The sequence below is a fragment of the Echinops telfairi genome, unplaced genomic scaffold (genome assembly GCF_000313985.2).
Source record: "Echinops telfairi isolate 266 unplaced genomic scaffold, ASM31398v2 ScPeMD7_53;HRSCAF=182, whole genome shotgun sequence".
NCBI classification, from domain to species: domain Eukaryota; kingdom Metazoa; phylum Chordata; class Mammalia; order Afrosoricida; family Tenrecidae; genus Echinops; species Echinops telfairi.
Genome location: NW_022103951.1, coordinates 11698750 through 11716630, shown reverse-complemented (window position 1 = coordinate 11716630; position 17881 = coordinate 11698750). Strand labels below are relative to the sequence as shown.

General features: G+C 47.6%; 1 protein-coding gene across 1 annotated transcript in view; it reads right to left on the bottom strand.

The window, feature by feature from the left end:
• The window catches only part of CTPS2 (CTP synthase 2), a 107262-nt gene that overhangs the window by 69721 nt on the left and 19660 nt on the right, over positions 1–17881 (bottom strand). The window contains exons 7-13 of the mRNA XM_013006491.2: positions 17080–17160; positions 12323–12474; positions 9025–9157; positions 6021–6109; positions 4650–4744; positions 1150–1212; positions 1016–1059 (exon numbers count right to left, since the gene is read on the bottom strand). Coding sequence (XP_012861945.2) covers positions 1016–1059; positions 1150–1212; positions 4650–4744; positions 6021–6109; positions 9025–9157; positions 12323–12474; positions 17080–17160 — 657 coding nt within the window. The remainder of the gene's footprint in view (positions 1–1015; positions 1060–1149; positions 1213–4649; positions 4745–6020; positions 6110–9024; positions 9158–12322; positions 12475–17079; positions 17161–17881) is intronic.

Genomic DNA, 17881 nt, shown 5'->3' with positions numbered 1-17881 from the left:
ATTTTGGGAATGATGAGGGCAACAAATGTATAGATGTGCTTTACACAATTGATCTATGTATTGTGATAAATTGTATGAGCCCCAATAAATTGATTAATTAAAAAAATAAAAATAAAAAATAAAATGCTCAATTTAAAAAAAAAAAATTTTTTTTCTTATTAAATACTTTTATTGGGGGCTCTTACATCTCTTATCACTAATCCACACATTCTTCCATTGTGCCAAACACATTTGTACATATGTTGCCATCATCATTTTCAAAGTATTTTCTTTCTACTTGAGCCCTTGGTATCAGCTCCTCATTTTATCCCCCTGCCTCCCCCACCCTACCTCCCTCATGAACCCTTGATAAGTATTTCTGATGGTCTTAGCAACTGAGACACCCACGGCTTAACAGGGGTATGTAATCTTGGGCATGCAAGTCATGTCAAACACATACATAACAGGATGAGGCTTACACTTGACAGGATGGGCAGGCTCTAAAGTTAACATGGCAGCTTAACCTTGTCTGCCTCCTGTCTCTGAGCTGGCTTGATCTTGGGTGTCCCTGAGCACATAGCCTTCACGCAGTTAACCTTTCAGAGTATAGTAGTGCCTGGTAAGGCGTGATCAAGGGTAATGTAACAAAGAGGAATTACTGAAACCCAAATGAAGACTGAGCATGATAGTGGGACAAGAGGAAAGTCAAAGGAACAGAAGAAAGAGCTAGGAGGCAAAGGGCATTTAAAGAAGTCTAAATAAAGGCATGTACACATGCTGAACATTCAGCTTGAAAGCTGCTTTAGAGAAACCAGCCAAGACGTCTTACAGAAAACAGGGAGCAGACTGATGTAATAATGACAATAATAGATTATATAAACACAGGCACAGACATTACATATATATACAATGTCAATGTTCTAGCCTTCTAAGGAATCATAAATAAGAATTCAATAAGCATAGCCCATTATAAGTTAAAGCCAAAACCAGAAACGAGGTAACAATGGCCGATCCAAGAGGCGAACAAAGCACTTACCAGAGGAATGGGAGTATTTGGATCAAATTCTGTGGAATCAGCATCTAAGGTTCAAGACAAGAGTTTCATTACGAACCATTCGTGCTGAAAATGTTTTCTTTTAATAAGAGATGAGTAGCAAATGTCAGCCTTACCTTTCCAGTTCAGGCAGTTTCTGGCATACTCTATCACCGCTAGCTGCATCCCAAGGCAAACTCCTGTTTTGAAAAGCACGGACAAAAGGAGATGAACATTGGCAGTTCTTCACAACGGGAAACGCAGACTTCTCAAATGGCCCTGCAACTCCATTCATTCCTACTCAAGGGAACTCAAGGCAGTAAAACACCCAGCTACCTACTGAGACCCCAGCGCCCACGGCAGCTCGATTCACAATAGCCAAAAGGTGGAACCCACCCAAATGTCCATCAACAGATGACTGGCTCCCCCCAAAGGCGGCCCATCCACCCTATGGCATCTTTCTCAGCCACCCAGGGAAATGCAGTCCTGATCCATGCCACGACTTGGATGAGCCTTCAAAACAGGATGCTGGCTGCCAGATGCCGACACAAATGGACAAAGATTACAGGGCCCCAGTGGCGAGACCTATTTAGACTAGGCAAATGTACCAAGACCCAAGTTAATGTGTGGGTCCCAGGGGTGGGGCAGACAGAAAAGGAGGAGTTGTTAGCAAAGGGGTGCTCAGGGTGATGATGAGCTTTGGGGAATGGATAGGGGTGACGATTACAAAGCATGATCAATGTAATTCATACCACTGAGATGGCTAAGGTTTAATTCTAATTTACTGCCCCCAAAAAACAAGGTAAAAGAGTGTGCTTTGTGTTTTTATGTGTCGTTTCTGCTTGTGGGATTAGCTCTCCATCTCCTCTACGTGGAAGTACGCTCTTTTAGAGCAAGACTTGGCCTCTTTTGTTCATTGTTGTATCTTCCCAAGGGGAAAGGGGATGGGGGGACCAAGGGTCAACCTAACTCTGAAGTCCTTTCCCAGGTGAAGTCCAAAGGAGTGCTGGGGCAGATAAGGAAAGGGGCCCCCAAGTTCAGATGGCAGCTTCTGCCCTCTTTCCAGTGTGCCCCACGTCTGGGTCACAAAGCTCCTCCCAGGGTGCCTTATTCTTTCAGAGGCCACCGACCTGTACCCCAGGCCTCACTCTTCTCAAGGCAATTGCTCACCCATAAAAGTACGGACTGTGGGCAGCCTGGGCAGGCCAAGGGCTGAGGGCCTAAGGAGTGCCTACGTGAGGACTGTTTGCCCTGTCGTGTCTGTGGGATGAAGAAAAGCAGGAGCCGAGGGAAGGTGCCCCTGCCACTGTAGGGGGTGGTGTGGCAGTTAGCAGGGAAGGGAGACATGGAATGGCACAGAACAGAGAGTTTAGTAACAGACCAAGGGAAGCTCCAAGCTATTGCTACAGAAATATTCCAGAATCTATCTCTCCAATCCATGTGGGCTCACCAGGAGTGGGTGCACATCAGATTAGAGATAAATCAGACCCACATCGCCAGAATTCCAGGAGCTTACAGCTTACCTCTCCACTAAACAAACGGCAAAGAAACTCCCAGATGTTTCTATAGAGCAGTGGTTCTCAACCTTCCTCAGGCCTTGACCCTTTCATACAGTACTTCATGTGGAGGTGACCCCTCCCCCAACCATAACATGATTTTCGTTGCTACTTCATCACTGTCATTTTGCTACTGTGATACATCGGGTGACCCCTGTGAAAGAGTCGTTTGATCCCCAAAGGGATGGTGACCCACAGATTGAGAACCGCTGCTGTAGATCCATATCAAGTCGACCCACGAGGCACACCAGGACCAAAGCCGGTCAGCATGAAACATGCTCAGAGCTTTAGAGGGACTTGGGGAAAGTTCCATGTGGCGAAGACCAGAAGAGAGGTTGGGTTCCAGAGAAAGCGAAAGCATTTCGGACAATTCTCTTTCCGCAGCAAAATGCTCTGAAGATCCCTAATCTAGCGCAGACAGAAACAAGGCAAGTGATATAGTTAGTTTATTGTGCCAACCAAGCCGATGAACGCATGTGGGGTTAATTGAGGGGCAGAGAGATAAATGGCTCAGTGAGCCTCGCCTTTCTAGTTCTCGGGTCTCTTGCATTCTGATGATCAGGCCAGGGTGCAGCTGCCTTAGCCAGTAATGGGAGGGTAATGGGAGGGAAATAATGCATCTGACTTTCGATTATGAATTAAAATGTGTGTCCCCAAAAGATATAGGGAAGTCTTCACCCTTAGTAGCCATGAATGTTATCTTATTTGGAAATAAGGTCTTTGCAAATGGATTGAAAAACTGGTACATAAAAAAAAAACCTGTGGTACATACATACAATGGAGTACTATGCATCCTAAAAAGCAGTGATGAACGCATGAAGCACATTACCACATGGGAAGAACTGGAAGAAATTATGCTAAATGAAATAAGCCAAACACAAAAGGGCAAGTACAACATGAGTCCACTAAGGTAAGTTTATAAAAAAGAAAAGAAAAGAAAAATGCAAAAGAGGCACAGGGAAAAAGCTACTGAATACAAACACTCCAGGGGTGAGGTCCAGGTAGTATGGCAGGGGCCAGATGAAATCCTGGGGTACATATGGTAGCCAACTAAAAAGGAGGTGGGGGAGAGGAAAGTGGGGGAAAAAGAGAGATGTGTGACGGGGGAATAGGGCTCTGACCCACCCAAGGGGAGGGTATTGTTTGTGTCTCCACGGGGAAGGAGAGACCAGACTTAAATGCCTATTCTGGGATGCAAATGCAGCTTGCCAGCATGGGGGGGCCTGAGGCCTGAGGCCTAATCCCAGGTACTAGACAAATGCCCCTCCCTGCAGAAAATTTACTTTAGAGGACAGCGCTGAAGCTGCAGCTAGGGGAGAGGGACATGTCTGGAAATAAGGTCTTTGAAGAGGTCATGTTGGAGTCGAGTCGGTTCTTGTCCTACAGAACCATGACTAGTACCCCCGGACAAACCAATCTGTCTGGGAAGAAGTCAGGCCAGCGTGCTCCTTAGAGGCAAGGATAGGGAGACTTCGTCTTACATGCTATGGACATGTTGTCAGCAGAGACCTGTCCCTGGAGAAGGGCATCATGCTTGGTAAAGTGGAGGACAATGAAAAACAGGAAAGCCCTCAAGGAGATGGACGGACACCAAGGCGGAAACCATGGGCTCAGGCCTAGGAAGAACCGAGATGATGGGGCAGGACCAGGCAAAGGGTTGCTATGGGTCGGAACCAACTCCATGATGCCTAACAACAAGTGTCCTTATAAAACAGCGCAAGTAACACCAAAAGAGGCAGGAAGACTCCCTGTGCGGCCTCAGCCGTAAGCCAAGGAACATCTTGAGCTACCAGAACAGTAGCGTCTCTCCTACACCCCTCAGGAGGAATAAACACCACTGGTGCCCGGATTTGGACTTGAAGCCCACCGAACGGTCAGATAATAAATTCCTGTTTTTAAAAGAAAAATCAAACATGGGCCAGATTTGGTCTTGTAGGCTGTAGTTTGTCCATCCTTGAAACAGACTATTTAGTGCCAGAATTCTCCAATCTGAGTTTTCATCTTTTCTTCTCCTGTTGACCCCAACTAAGTGGTAAAAATCTAACCGACTCCCCGTTTAAATGATTAAACATGAACTTTACCCAGAAAAGGGATCTTCTTTGTCCTCGCCCAAGAAATTGCCTGGAGTTTGCCCATGGTGCCTCTGATTCCGAAGCCTCCTGGCACAAGAATACCGCTGTAATGGACACAAAATGAGGGTGAGCTTGCCCTGCCTCCTAGCCCAGCCTCTCTTTTCAGCCGCGCACTTGCACTGATCCCCAACCCAATGTTTGGTGTGATCGCTGATGACTATGCTGGAGTCCAATTTGTCAGAACTAATTGCATGATTTCACATCTGGAACTTTCTTCTCAACTTATAAAGAAGTTGCAACACTTTCTTACAACTGATAAAATTCCCAGCTTCCATGGTGGTAGACCCAGTCCCAAGTCCCAGTCAACCTCCTGTCTTTCAGCAGAGGCCTGCGTGTTGCTATGAAGCTGAACAGGTCGGGGGTGCTTCCAGTCTAAGGTGGACCAGGAAGAAAAGTCTACTGCTAAAAATTAGCCCATGAAAACCCACTGTAATAAGGGGTCACCATGATTCAGGGGGCCCACAAGGTTCTTTTCAAAGTCCTATGAGAAAAAATGTTATGATTTATTACATAATCAGAAAATATGATTTGGTGAAATCAACCTAGGAATCCAATTGCCAATTAAATAGTGGAGAATGAAAATTAGCCGGCTAGATAACACCATAGAGACCTTCTGGGCAAACACTCATTTGCCTGACTACAATTCACAAGAATAAGGAGGATCTCGCTGCTCATGATACAATGCTGCTACCTAGTGTTCGCCTCCTTACATTACAACCCAAAACCAAGCAGCCAAGGAAGGTTGTGGCAAAGAAAATGTACGCAAAAGAAGGGGTTTCTCATTCTTGTACTTGAACTTGTTATATGTAAAATCCATCTCTGCATCTTTCAATAAAATCAGACCTATTATTCCAAACGTAAAGGAGTCCTGGGGACCTAGTGGGCTACACACTGAGCTGTTCACCACAAGGTCAGCAGTTCAAACCCACCAGGTTCTCCACAGGAGAAAGATGAGGCTGTCTACTCCAGTGTGGATTTAAAGTCTGAAAACCCAAAATCCTGCCCTGTAGTGTTTACACGAGTCAGAAGCGAATTCATGGCAGTGAGATGCTAAAGGTAGAATTCAACATAATTTCTCTCCCATACAGGAGCCCCCTCCTCCCCAAAAGCCCATTCTGGCGACATTAACATCGCGAGACCTTCCCACGTGATGGCAACGCAGCCACCTGCAATGAACACAGTGCCCCAAGCTCCTTCCCGGGGGCCCAAGATCAGTCACTGGGGTGAAACTGACTCACTCACTACTCTAGGGGGCGCACACTGCCACCACCCCACCCCACCGGCCCCAGAGCTGTCTGCTGTGGTATGCCAGGTACTCACTCGGCTTTGCATAACTTCTGCCAGGCTTCATGGAATTTCACAGGGTCCTCATTTTCGGTGGCCTGCTCCAGGTCAATGGAGTCTATGCACTAAACACCCAAGAGATGCAAAGAACATTTCATTAAAGCAGAAACAGGGAACACAGGCCCCATCTAACACCAGGGCACATCATTCGATCATGATTGATGAGGCCAAACGCTGCCCTGGGCTCTGAAGAGCGAAAAGAACAGTCCTATCTTGTGGCTCTTACAACCTTCAGGCGTCCATACAAGCGTGCAACCACGGCGTGCTGTCCAAAGCAGAGAACGCTGTGGAAAGCCCCAGGCACCGCGACCAGAACCCTGGGCAGAAGACGAGGACAATGTGGGGGGGGGGCACAGGGGTGTTGGGGGAGAAACCTCAGGTCCAGGCGCACAGCACAGGGAAGAGAGCATTTGGCGATCACACAGAGCGACGCCTCGGGAGAGGTGCCACCCAGCTGGAGGAGAGACCTGGGAGGGAGCATGGGCAGAGGGGAGCCTGGGAGAAGAGCTTCGGTAAGCAGGGCGACAGAAACAGAGCGAAGGGTACTTTAGTAAGATCACTTAGGATACAGGTGGAACCTGAAGGGAAGACTGGCGGCTGGGCATTAGTGGGGAGTCTGCTGATGCAAAGGAGATGGCTCGTGCTTCCTTCGTCAGGTGGGTCTACTTGAGCCCCGCATGCAACAGGCACGTGCCCCGTCTGGGATCAAGTCAATCCCGGTGCACTCTTCTACGCTGCCTCATTGGGCTTCTCGGATGGCATCTTTACAAAGCAGTTTGCTGGGCCTTTCTCCCTCGAGGCCACTGGTGGAGTCAAAGCCAAGTGCTTCAGCCTGGCGGGGCGTCAGCAGCTCTCCTTATCGGGCTTGGGCAAGGGGGAAGAGGAAGTTTGTGTTTGCGGTGATGGAAGAGATAGTGGGGAGGATTGCACCTTTGCCTCGTTGGATCAAGTGGCTGATGCTGCACAAGACCTCTTGAAAGTGTTGAAAAGCAAGAAGGGTGTGTGTGTGTATATGTGTGTGTGAAAGAGATGCACACCTATGTTTATTGCTGCCATTTCTATAATAGCAAAAACTCCTATTATAGTGGAATGGATAAACAAACTCTGGGACATCCAGACAGTGAAATATTATGCATCAATTAAAAAAACAATGACAACTCTCTTAAACACAGAAAGACATGGCCCAAACTAGAGAACATGCTATTTATTAGCAAGCGTAGTCAATCTTACTGATATAAATCTATAATAACATCATGGTTACAAAGAAAAAGAAACTTGGTTTATCAACCAAAGGCCAAGACTTTGGTGATTACTAGGTCAGGGGAGGGGCTGGGAAGAGGGAGAGGGGAGGGATGGGATATTGAGGAAGGAATGGGGAGGGCAGAGGGAGAGAAAGAGAACCAGATACACGGAGGGTCTCACAGGATATTGGTGTTGATTTCATTTCCAGAGACGGGCTGTGTAAATCTAGATGCCAGTGAGATATAGCTTCCAGCATCACAGCAACAAGCAAGCCCCCACAGGCCAACAAACTGACAAACAAGTGTTAGGAACACTATTTCATAGCGGCCCGTGTCAATAAATTCCAATAAACGAAAAAGCTGCGCACATACTACTCCTTGTGGAACTAGGAAGTTCTATTTTAAGATACAAAATTGTGCCAGTTTTTAAAAATCCATACTACAGTCATTTTCCCTTGGGACGGGTATTTGGTTTTGGTGGAGAAGCTGGGAAACTGAAGGGTGAACAAGACAGGAAGTGAAAAATATGCTTTGAAAGGACAAAGCTAAAAAGTGATTCGAACAGAAAGGACTAGAAAGAGAATAGAGGAAAGCTTGTTTCTTTCTCTTTTTTTAGAAAAGCTTGTTTCTAAGAGGAAGTGACTCCAAAAAAAGGAAGTGACTCCATTGCTTGAACATAAAAATGTGTCTTTTTGCTCACTGTAGCAAAGTTGTATTCTTTAAATCAAGATCATAAGGCTCACTGAAACTGTGGTACCTATTGTGGTAGCTGAATAATGGTCTCAAAAAAAATGACATCCTTGTCATGGAACGGGTGAATATCACCTTGTATGGCAAAGACTGTGTGGCCATGAGTGAGGATCTGGAGATAGGGAAATGTTTCTGTTCTGTTCCAGAATTAAAACAAACAACCCTGGATCCTAAATAGAGGCACAGGAAATTACACACAGACAGAGAGAGACGAGGAGAAGGCAGTGTGATCACAGGCAGATTGGAGGGATGTGGCCATAAGCCAAGGAGCACTGGCAACCTCCAGAAACAGGACAATAAGCTGTTTAAATCTAGATCTAATTCCAGTGCTAAAAAGGAGGGGAAATGTACTATTTTCTTGGTAGCCCAAAACACAGTGCACTTTTAAAAAATCATGAAATACATGCTAAGATTGATTTCAGAACTTGTGCCTTATACTGCTCTCACTGGGAAGGCCTGCTTGTAAGATTGGGCCTGGCATCCGGGGCCTTGGATCTCCAAAAGAATCCCCCATTAACTGGCTAGAGTGGCTTCAACCATTTGTACAAACAGCATGGTTTCTGCTGAATGCTTGCTGTCCTTGTAAAAGCCAGGAATTTTGGAAGATGCTGGGTAGGAAGTGCCCCTGTGGTCAGCACACACACACACACACCCCCACACATACAAAGCCCTGGGCACTGAATTTCTAAAGAGTGTCCCTACTAGACAGTGATGTTCCACACGGGTTACCTGTTGCTGGGAAAACGAGGTGTGTCTTGGGCCACTCCACAGGGCGAGGATTTCGGAAGCTCGGAGTCTGGTTTTTCCCAAGCTTCATTAAACTCACCATTGCCCTTTGCTCACTTACTGCCTCCTTTGTTGTAATAAATCACAGTGACGAGTACAACTGTACAAGTGCTGAGTGGCCTGGGGGACCCCTGACACAACCCGCTTCTCTGAAACAGGACATATTGGGGTGGATGACAGAAAATATGACAGCCAGGACTCACCATGAGATTCAACTTGTAGTTGATGGCCAAGGCGGAGTGTTCCAAGGCCTTGAAGACTGAGACATAGCTGTCCCTGAGCTTGGTGTACTTGCCGACCAGGGCTATGGAGCATGATTTCTGTAACTTTTCATACCTGCAGAGGAAGACATCCTGACCGGTTAGAGGCACCCAATGCACCATCACAGATGTACCCAGGACAGCCCCCGTTCTTTATCCCAAACACGTGGGAAAGCCTGCAAGCACACGAGCTATACACTTGATAGCCTGGATTCCAAATCTCCCCCAGGTAACTAAAATCAGTAAGCCCCCAGCTTTTCCAAATCAGAAGAAATCCCAAAGCAGGTTGATTTCCCCGGCACAGATGGGGAAAACACAGATATCAATCTGAGGTCATGTTTTCAGGGGACATTGTAAAAGAAAATGCATTTTGCGTGGCAATAAGCACCATGCCAATCTTTACTTTGTAAGGTGACATTGCATAAGAAAAGGCATTCCGAGTGTCGACGTTAAAAATTGTTACGATCCCAGCTGGCCCACAAAAGTCTGGTTATTCATGATCCGCCTAACGAATGCTGCTGAGAGAACAATTTAACATATTACATGCCTGTTAGATCATTTTTATGAGGAGCTTTCCCTTGTCCGTATGATCCTTCAATTACATTGTAGACACAATCTTTTGTGTTGGTTTTGTCAGGAGATTTGTTCAAAGAAGAACAGGAGGAGAAAGGAAAAAACAACTAGTCTGGTCTGAAGTATATGCAAATTACCTCTTAAGGCGAAAGGGGTGTGAGAGCTTTGAAGGCAACCTTCCCTGCAGCCTCTGAGGACAACGCAGCCCTAGTGGGGAAAGTGCACCCGGAGCTATGCGCTCGCACAGTGACAGGGAAGGTGACTTCCTAGCAAGGTGACAGAAGTGCCCAAGGGAAGGCTGCCGACATGGAATTTACTGCTGTGTTTCATGGTGCTCAGGAGATTTCCCAACTGCCCGTGTTTCTTTCCACTTCCACATGCAGGATGCAAATCATAGAGAGGTAGGTGATATTCAGCAGGCGTCCTCAAACTACGGCCCGCGGGCCACATGTGGCCCGCCAAGGACATTTATCCGGTCCGCCGGGTGTTTTTGCCCCTTTTGTTTTTTTACTTCAAAATAAGATATGTGCAGTGTGCATAGGAATTTGTTCATATTTTTTTTAGCTATAGTCCGGCCCTCCAACGGGTCTGAGGGACAGTGAACTGGCCCCGTTTAAAAAGTTTGAGGACCCCTGATATTCAGGATCTGTGAGAGCCAAGCATCCCACGCAGCATCATCAGGGGACGATGCTTCCTGTCCCAGAATGTGATCGTGGCCCTCACACCACAGTTGACATGGTGGAGGGAGACATCAACTCTGTGCCCAGGAGGAAGCAGGGCCTGAGTGAGCCCGGCCCACCCCCTCACGTCTGAACTACTCCAGAGAGGAAGCAGCAGGTGGGGCCGATGAGTTCACTGGGGCACCATTGTCCTGGAAGGTGGCCTGGGCCTACAGGCTCAGCCTCGGGCCCTCTCCAATGTGCAGGTCAGGCTTCCCAGAGCACTTCTAGGCCAGCCAAGTGTCTAGCTCTTGCCTGGGGGCAATTTTCTTTTTAATTAAAACATCCCTATCATTAGTCATAACCACTGCGTATCTGTCAGTATGTTGTGCTGTGGCGGCTTGTGTGTTGCTGTGACGCTGGAAGCTACGTCACTGGTATTTCAGATGCCAGCAGGGTCACCCAAAGGGAACAGATGTCAGCGGAGCTTCCAGATGAAGAACAGACTACAAAGAAGGGACAGGCCATCCACGTCGGAGGCATTATCCACGGAAAAACGCTAGGGATAGCAGGGGAAACACTGTCAGACACGGAAAACCTCATGAATGGAAGCAAAACATTGACAGAGATGGTGCCAGAAGATGAGCCCCTCAAGGCAGAAGGCACTCACAATGACTGAAGAAAAGCTGCCTTCGCAAAGTGCAGTCGACCATCATCCTGCCACTGGGGGAAAAGCCTTCGGGATCTTCATTTGCTGGTGGGGCAAATATCGACTAATAATCAGAACTCAGAATGTTCGAAGTATGAACCAAGGAACATTGGAAGTTGTAAAAAAGGAAGTGGAACACATAAAACTCAACATTCTAGGCATCAGTGAGCTTACGTGGACTGGTATTGGCCAATTTGAATCAGACAATCATGGTGTACTGGGCCGGGACTGACAGATTCAAGAGGAACCATGTTGCATTCAGCTTCAAAAGTTTCCAATTTCAAAAGATTTCAGATCTCTTTCTTTAAAATCATTTTACTGGGGGCTCATACAACTCTTATCACAATCCACACATAAATCCATTATGTTGAGCACATTTGTACATTTGTTTCCCTCATCATTCTCATAGCATTTGCTTTCTACTTGAGCCCTTGGCATCAGCTCCTTGTTTTCCCCTCCCTCCCCACTCCCCCCTCCTTCACGAACCCTTCATAATTTATAAATTAGTATTTTGTCATATCTTACACTGTCCAACGTCTCCCTTCACCCACTTTTCTGCTGTCCATCCCCCAGGGAGGAGGTCACATGTAGATCGTTGTCATCATCCCCCCTTTGGAACGGCTCACCAACAACTTCAAGGGTGTATCCTGTCTGTGGTAAGATACTATCTATCCCCATTTCTGAACTTTGATCAAGCACTTTGGGAAGAACGAAGTAGTAATTAAAGGAAATGAAGGAGAACCATCAAAAGAGGCTTCCACTTAGTTGTTAATCACATTGTAAGTAATCATGGCGTCATTCCAGGCAGAAAGATTTTACAAAACAATTTGATTGCTAGTATTCAGAGACTCAAAGGAATTTTGCACTTAAGTGGTTGCTAACTATACTTATTCACGTGCCATCCCCCGATTTAAATTGATAGGAAACATTACTAAGGATTCGGTACGGTCTGAACCTCAAGGAGATCCCCCCTCAAGGGTGGGGGGTTCACACCAGGAGTCACCACCCGAGTGACACGCCACTGACCATGGGCTTTTCTTGACGCAAACTGGTTTTCAGATCTCTGTCCCTTGGAGCCAGTGAGTACCAACAAGCTTTTTAGTTAGCAGCTGTGTGTCACTAGGGCCCCCTGTAGAATGGGCTGTGAAGCCATGTAAAGATTGACATGGATTTTAATAGAACAGGTGAACAACTACACCTACAGAAAACTGAACGTGGCATGGCGACTCTTTAAATCAATCGCCCCACGCCGGACCCCAAGAATGACGAACAGATCATGCGAGCGATCGCTTTCACATACCTCTCAGCCAAGTTGCTCCATCTGGAAATCAAAGTGCTTGCAGCATCTATACAAGGCAAGTCCAAACGCTCTTTAAAGTACTTGACAATGCCTTGCTCTTCCAAAAGCACGGGCACGCGGTATATGGAGGAGACGTCATGGATACCAATTACCTGGTAAATGATGGCAAAAGACCGTGTTGGCACGAAACAGGCTCCAAATGGCCACATCCTGACAGACTTCGACTTGAGAAGGAGCCAACCCCAAGAGAGGCTGTGGCTGTTGATCTAAGTGGATTTGAGAGAGCCAGGAGCCCAGCCACCAGACTCGGAGTGAGAATTTACACACCGGGTGTTGGGGGTGGGGGTAGCTGCCATGAAGTCCCCCACCCCCTCACGAGGACTTCATTCACAATGGAACAGAACGCTGCCTGTGCCATCCCCAAGATCGCTAGCGGGGTGGGCGGTAGTGAGCCCTAGGGCTGGTTTGCCGAAGCAGATCTCACGGAAACTTGGTCAGAATCATGGCAACATGCCAAGCCTCCAGGGCTAGACCAGTGGTGTTGGCACGTGAGGCGTCAGCAAGCAAAGCCCAGGTGTCTCCCCCACTGCCCCGCCACTGCGCCCAGAACAGAAAGTTAGTTTAACTTCATTACAGAACCCTTAGAGGTTTGCTCCTTGCTCTGTGCACTGAGATACACTTACCTGCACGCCCTTGTTGATCATAATAAAATGAAGCACAATTGTTAGAGGAGACCCCAAAACAAACCCAACCCACTCCCTTCAAGTCAATTCCAACTCAGAGCAACCCTATAGGCCAGAGTAGAACTGCCCCATGGGATGTCCAAGGCTTCACAGACACCCACTGCCACCACGGTCTCCCTCGGAGTAGTGGCCGGGCAGCTGAGGCTGTTACCGTGGACACCTGGTTAGAGGGAACTCAAACTCAAAACTCACTGCCATCCAGTGGATACCAACTCACGACAACCCAAAGGACAGGGTAGAACCGCCTCTGTGCGTTTCTGGGACTGTAGCTCTTGAAGGGAGTCAAAAGCCTCATTTTTTTCCTGTGGAGCGGCTAACACCCCTTTCAGGGGAGCAGGCTCCCTTAAATATCAGGTGGTGTCTGGCTGTGGTTCTTTTCACACTTACCCTGATAGGCTCTCACTCCCCTCTCAACAACACCAAAGGGGGCGACATGGGCATTGAAGGGCTGGCCACATCCTAAGTCAATGCCAAATGGGCTCCCAACTGAAAGACTTCAGTCGTCTGACCTCCACAGCGATCACATGAAAGCGGCCTGAGCTGGTTGAATATGAAAACTGTGAGCCTCGTTGACCGTGCCTCATTGCCGTTCGAAAGCCCAGCTGTAACTGGCCACTTGCCCTGCCCCCTCCTGGTAGCTGACCCCGGCTGAGCGATGGCAGACACCCCAGTGCAGGGCCAGCCATTCACCCACCTCTCCCACCCCCAGCTACACACACACCTGCCCACTGCTTCTACTTCCCTCCTGGCCACCTCTCACCCAACACACTCATACCTGGCAAGGGGCAGTGAGACTAGAGGCCAAAGCAGCACACAGACTCCACTCAGGAACAGAGTCACGCAAAGAACCACCAACAGGACCCAGCGAACAAGCATACAATTAGTAAATATCCTAGACCTTCATAGTAGCTCAGACACCACGGACAATAGCCAGTCACCTCCCAAAACAGGACAAGAGGCTCCACCAAGTGACCAAAGGAAAAACTCTCAAAATTAAGACAGTTCAGTGTATCAAAAGCTCCTTCCCCACCCCCTGCAAAAAGTCAAAAGAGAACCCACAGACTGGGAAAAACGTTTGGCAACGACATATGGGACAAGAGACCCCTCTCGAAAAGGCACAGAAATAGGTCGACACCTCAACAAGAAAGAGTCAATCAAATTGAAAAATGGGCCAAAAACATGAACAGACCCTTCACCAAAGAAGATCGGCGGCCAACAAACCTATCCTGTTTCCCCGAAAATAAGACCGTGTCTTATATTAATTTTTGCTCCCAAAGATGCGCTAGGTCTTATTTTCAGGGGATGTCTTATTTTTCCATGAAGAATAATATAGTGCACATTTATTGTTTATCATTTTATTAAAAGAGACCTCGCACTTCCTGTCTGCTCCGGCTGTGCTGCGGCCAACAGTGAGCTGTGTGGCGGTGCCCGCTGCTCCGGTCCAGAGTCCAGAGTTACAGTAGCTTCAGGGGGCCTTATTTTGGGGGAGGTCTTATTTTCGGGGGGATGCCTTGTATTTCAGCGAGAGGCAAAACTGTGAGTAGGTCTTATTTTCAGGGGATGTCTTACTTTCGGGGAAACAGGGCATGAAGCCACGCTCGCAAACCTTAGTCTACTAAAACAACGATGAGGTATCATCCCACCCCAGCATTAAGAGTGATGTTACAAAGAGAAACCGACACACGATGGCAAGGGTGTGTAGGAGACCGGAACCCTCAAACACTGATGGTAAGACTGCAAGATGGGGCAACCAGTGGAGCACAGTATGTGACTGCCTTAAAAAGTTGAGAACAGAGATACCATATGAGCCAATAACCCCACTGCTTGGTATATATCCTAGAGATATAAGAGTTATGACGCGACTGCCCCTCGATGGAAGAAACCACAGCAAGTCCAACCCATGGATTGCCACCCCATGTGAAAGAATACCAAGGACCCTGCCAAACGCTTCATACCATGGAGCAACCTGGAGGATACAATGCTGAGTGAAATGAGGAAAGTGTCAGCCAAACAACAGGCAGCTCTACTCGTTACTAGTTACCATCTGAGAATGGCCAACAACTGGAGATCAAGGGGGGCAGCATTTGCCCAAGGACCAAGCTCAAGGGTTAGGAGTAGAGTGGAGTGGGGAAGGGGTGGTGGTGGTGGGGATGAGGGATGGTGCATCCATTGAGGGGATCGCAGTGGATGAGATGAAGGAAAATGTGTATGGAGTCTTAAGTGTAAAACGGACGTGTGGCTCGGTAAACCTTACCCAAGTCACAAGAAAAAGGTCTTTAAAAAATGAGAATGAATTGGGACCTTCCTTATCCTTATAATACAAAATGAACTTAGGAATCCTGAAAACAAAATAATTAAGTAGTTACACAAATGATTATTTATTCCTAGGAAACCCAACCCCACTGCCATCAAGTGGATTGTGACTCAAAGTGACCCTACATATGGTTGTTCAGACTACAAATCTTTCCAGGAGCAGACAGCCTCATCTTGCTCCCGAGGGGTGGCTAGTGGGTTTGAACCACTGACCTTTGGGTTAGCAGTCCAATGCCTAACCCACAGCACCACCAGGACTCCTTACCAATAGGGAGGATACCAAAACACCTGACCAAAACTAAAAAGGCTTGCCAACACATAAATGCCTATAACTCCCTGAAACCTGCCACCCCATATTTTACAGTCGTTCATTAAGGCTTATATTGAGGCGTCCTGGTGGCATCGTGGTTACTCATTGGGCTGCTAACCACCAGGTGGGTTAACCACTCACATGGGGCAAGTGAAAACCAGCAGCTAGCTCCGAAGGGGCTTTCTACTTTTGGTAAAAAGTTACTCACGTGGGGCATTTTACCTTGTCCTATAGCAGCAGTTCTCAACCTGTGGGTCGCGACCCCTTTCACCAGGGTTGCCGCATGCAGATACATCCACATATGAGTACCCGGTGTACCCCATGCTTCAAGACAACATTTCATTTATTTGTCATTAGAAATTAATATTTCACAAGATATAATGACATATTGTTTTGGTGATTCATCACTGTGCTTTAATTATATTCAATTTGTAACCATGAAAATACATCCTGCCTATCAGATATTTACGTGACTATTCATCACAGTAGCACAATGACAGTGATGAAGGAGCAAGAAAAATCGTGTGATGGTTGGGGGTCACCGTGACATGAACAACTGTGTTAAAGGGTCTCAGCATTAGGAAGGTTGAGAACCACTGTGTTTTAGGGTCGCTATGAGTCCGAATTGACTCCACAGCAGTGATTTTGGACGTGGGTTTGAGTCGGGCTGATACAGTGACTCAGAAGCTGGCAGCAAGCCGTTCTTTATCAGAGAGCCTCCTGAGAAACCCACTGAGATGGTTTCCAGGCTGCAGAGAACCCAGATTTCAACTGAAGAAAAGCAGCCTTGGGTCAAGAGTCAGTGCTTTCCTGCGTGCCACTTATAACTCAAGTCCGATCCCTTGTGCCTGAGGCTTACTGCAGACAAGAGCCAGAGATAAGAGAGCCAGGGGAAAAAGAATCGATGGCTCACCGACTGCCCAGGCGACCTGAGCCCAAGGTGCGAGACATTCTCTGCAGCGATGAGCTGAGGAGAGGCCGCTGATACAATCAGACGTGACAATGGGCATGTCAGGGTGCCTGTGTTATTTGCGATGACTTCAGGTGCAAAGCAGAAATCGCAGTAACAGCACCGGCATGTTCCAGAAAGATAGAATAAAGAGCTGATAAAGGGGTGTCACTCAATAGACGTTGACTGTGCATTAACGAGCCCACCCAGCTATAACTTAAGCAATGATTATGCAAAGCAGCACGCGTGCTCTCTAAGGCAGTGGAGTCTCTAGATGATTCACTAAAGGACGAAGGGAGCCATGGCTGGCTGGAGCCCCGAAAGCTTTTCTCAATGCTGTGGAGAGGAACCCCACCATTCAAGAGATGCATCATGGTGGCGTGGAGGCGGGGGGCAGGGGGGAGTGACCACAAAGCAACAAGATCTGAGGCACAGCACTAACCTGTTCAGGTTTCACGTGACAAAACATAGAAATCTTCTCCTTCAGGGCCATGTCTATGGGCGTTCTGCTTCTGCAGATAATCTGTGGACGGTGGGGAAGCAGAGTGAGTGGGCAGCCAGTGCGCCCTCCCCAAGCCCTGGGCACGTGCAGTCCACACAGGCACACTCTGGGGCACTGCTCTGCTCTGCTTTCAGAAACCGGTCTTTGCACTAGCTCAGCAAGTGTACTGAGGACTTGAAATGGCAATAGGCGTCTCGTGGGCAGAGCCACAACTCCTAAAGGGTGCTGCTTCAACTACAGGAAGCGAGCGGGAAAGCAGGACCAGGGGGCAACACACCGTTTTCTAAAAAGGATCAGACTGGAAAGGTCGGCAGGATCTCGGACTTGACTTCTCAACCAAACCCCACCCCAAACCCACTGCCATCAGGTCAGCTCTGACTTCACAGCGACCCCGTAGGCCAGGGTAGAACTGTCCCTGTGGATTTCCAAGACTGTAATTTTTTTTAAAGTCATTTTATTGGGAGCTCGTACAACTCTTATCACAATCCATCCATCCATCCATTGTGTCCAGCACTTTTGTACATTTGTTGCCCTCATCATTCTTAAAACATTTGCTTTCTACTTGAACCCTTGGTATCAGCTCCTTATTTTTACCCTCCCTCCCCGCTCCCCTCTCCCCCATGAACCCTTGCTAATTTATAAATTATTATTTTGTCATGTCTTACACTGTCCGATGTCTCCCTTCACCCACTTCTCCGCTGTCCGTCCCCCAGGGAGGAGGTTATATGTAGATCCTTGTAAT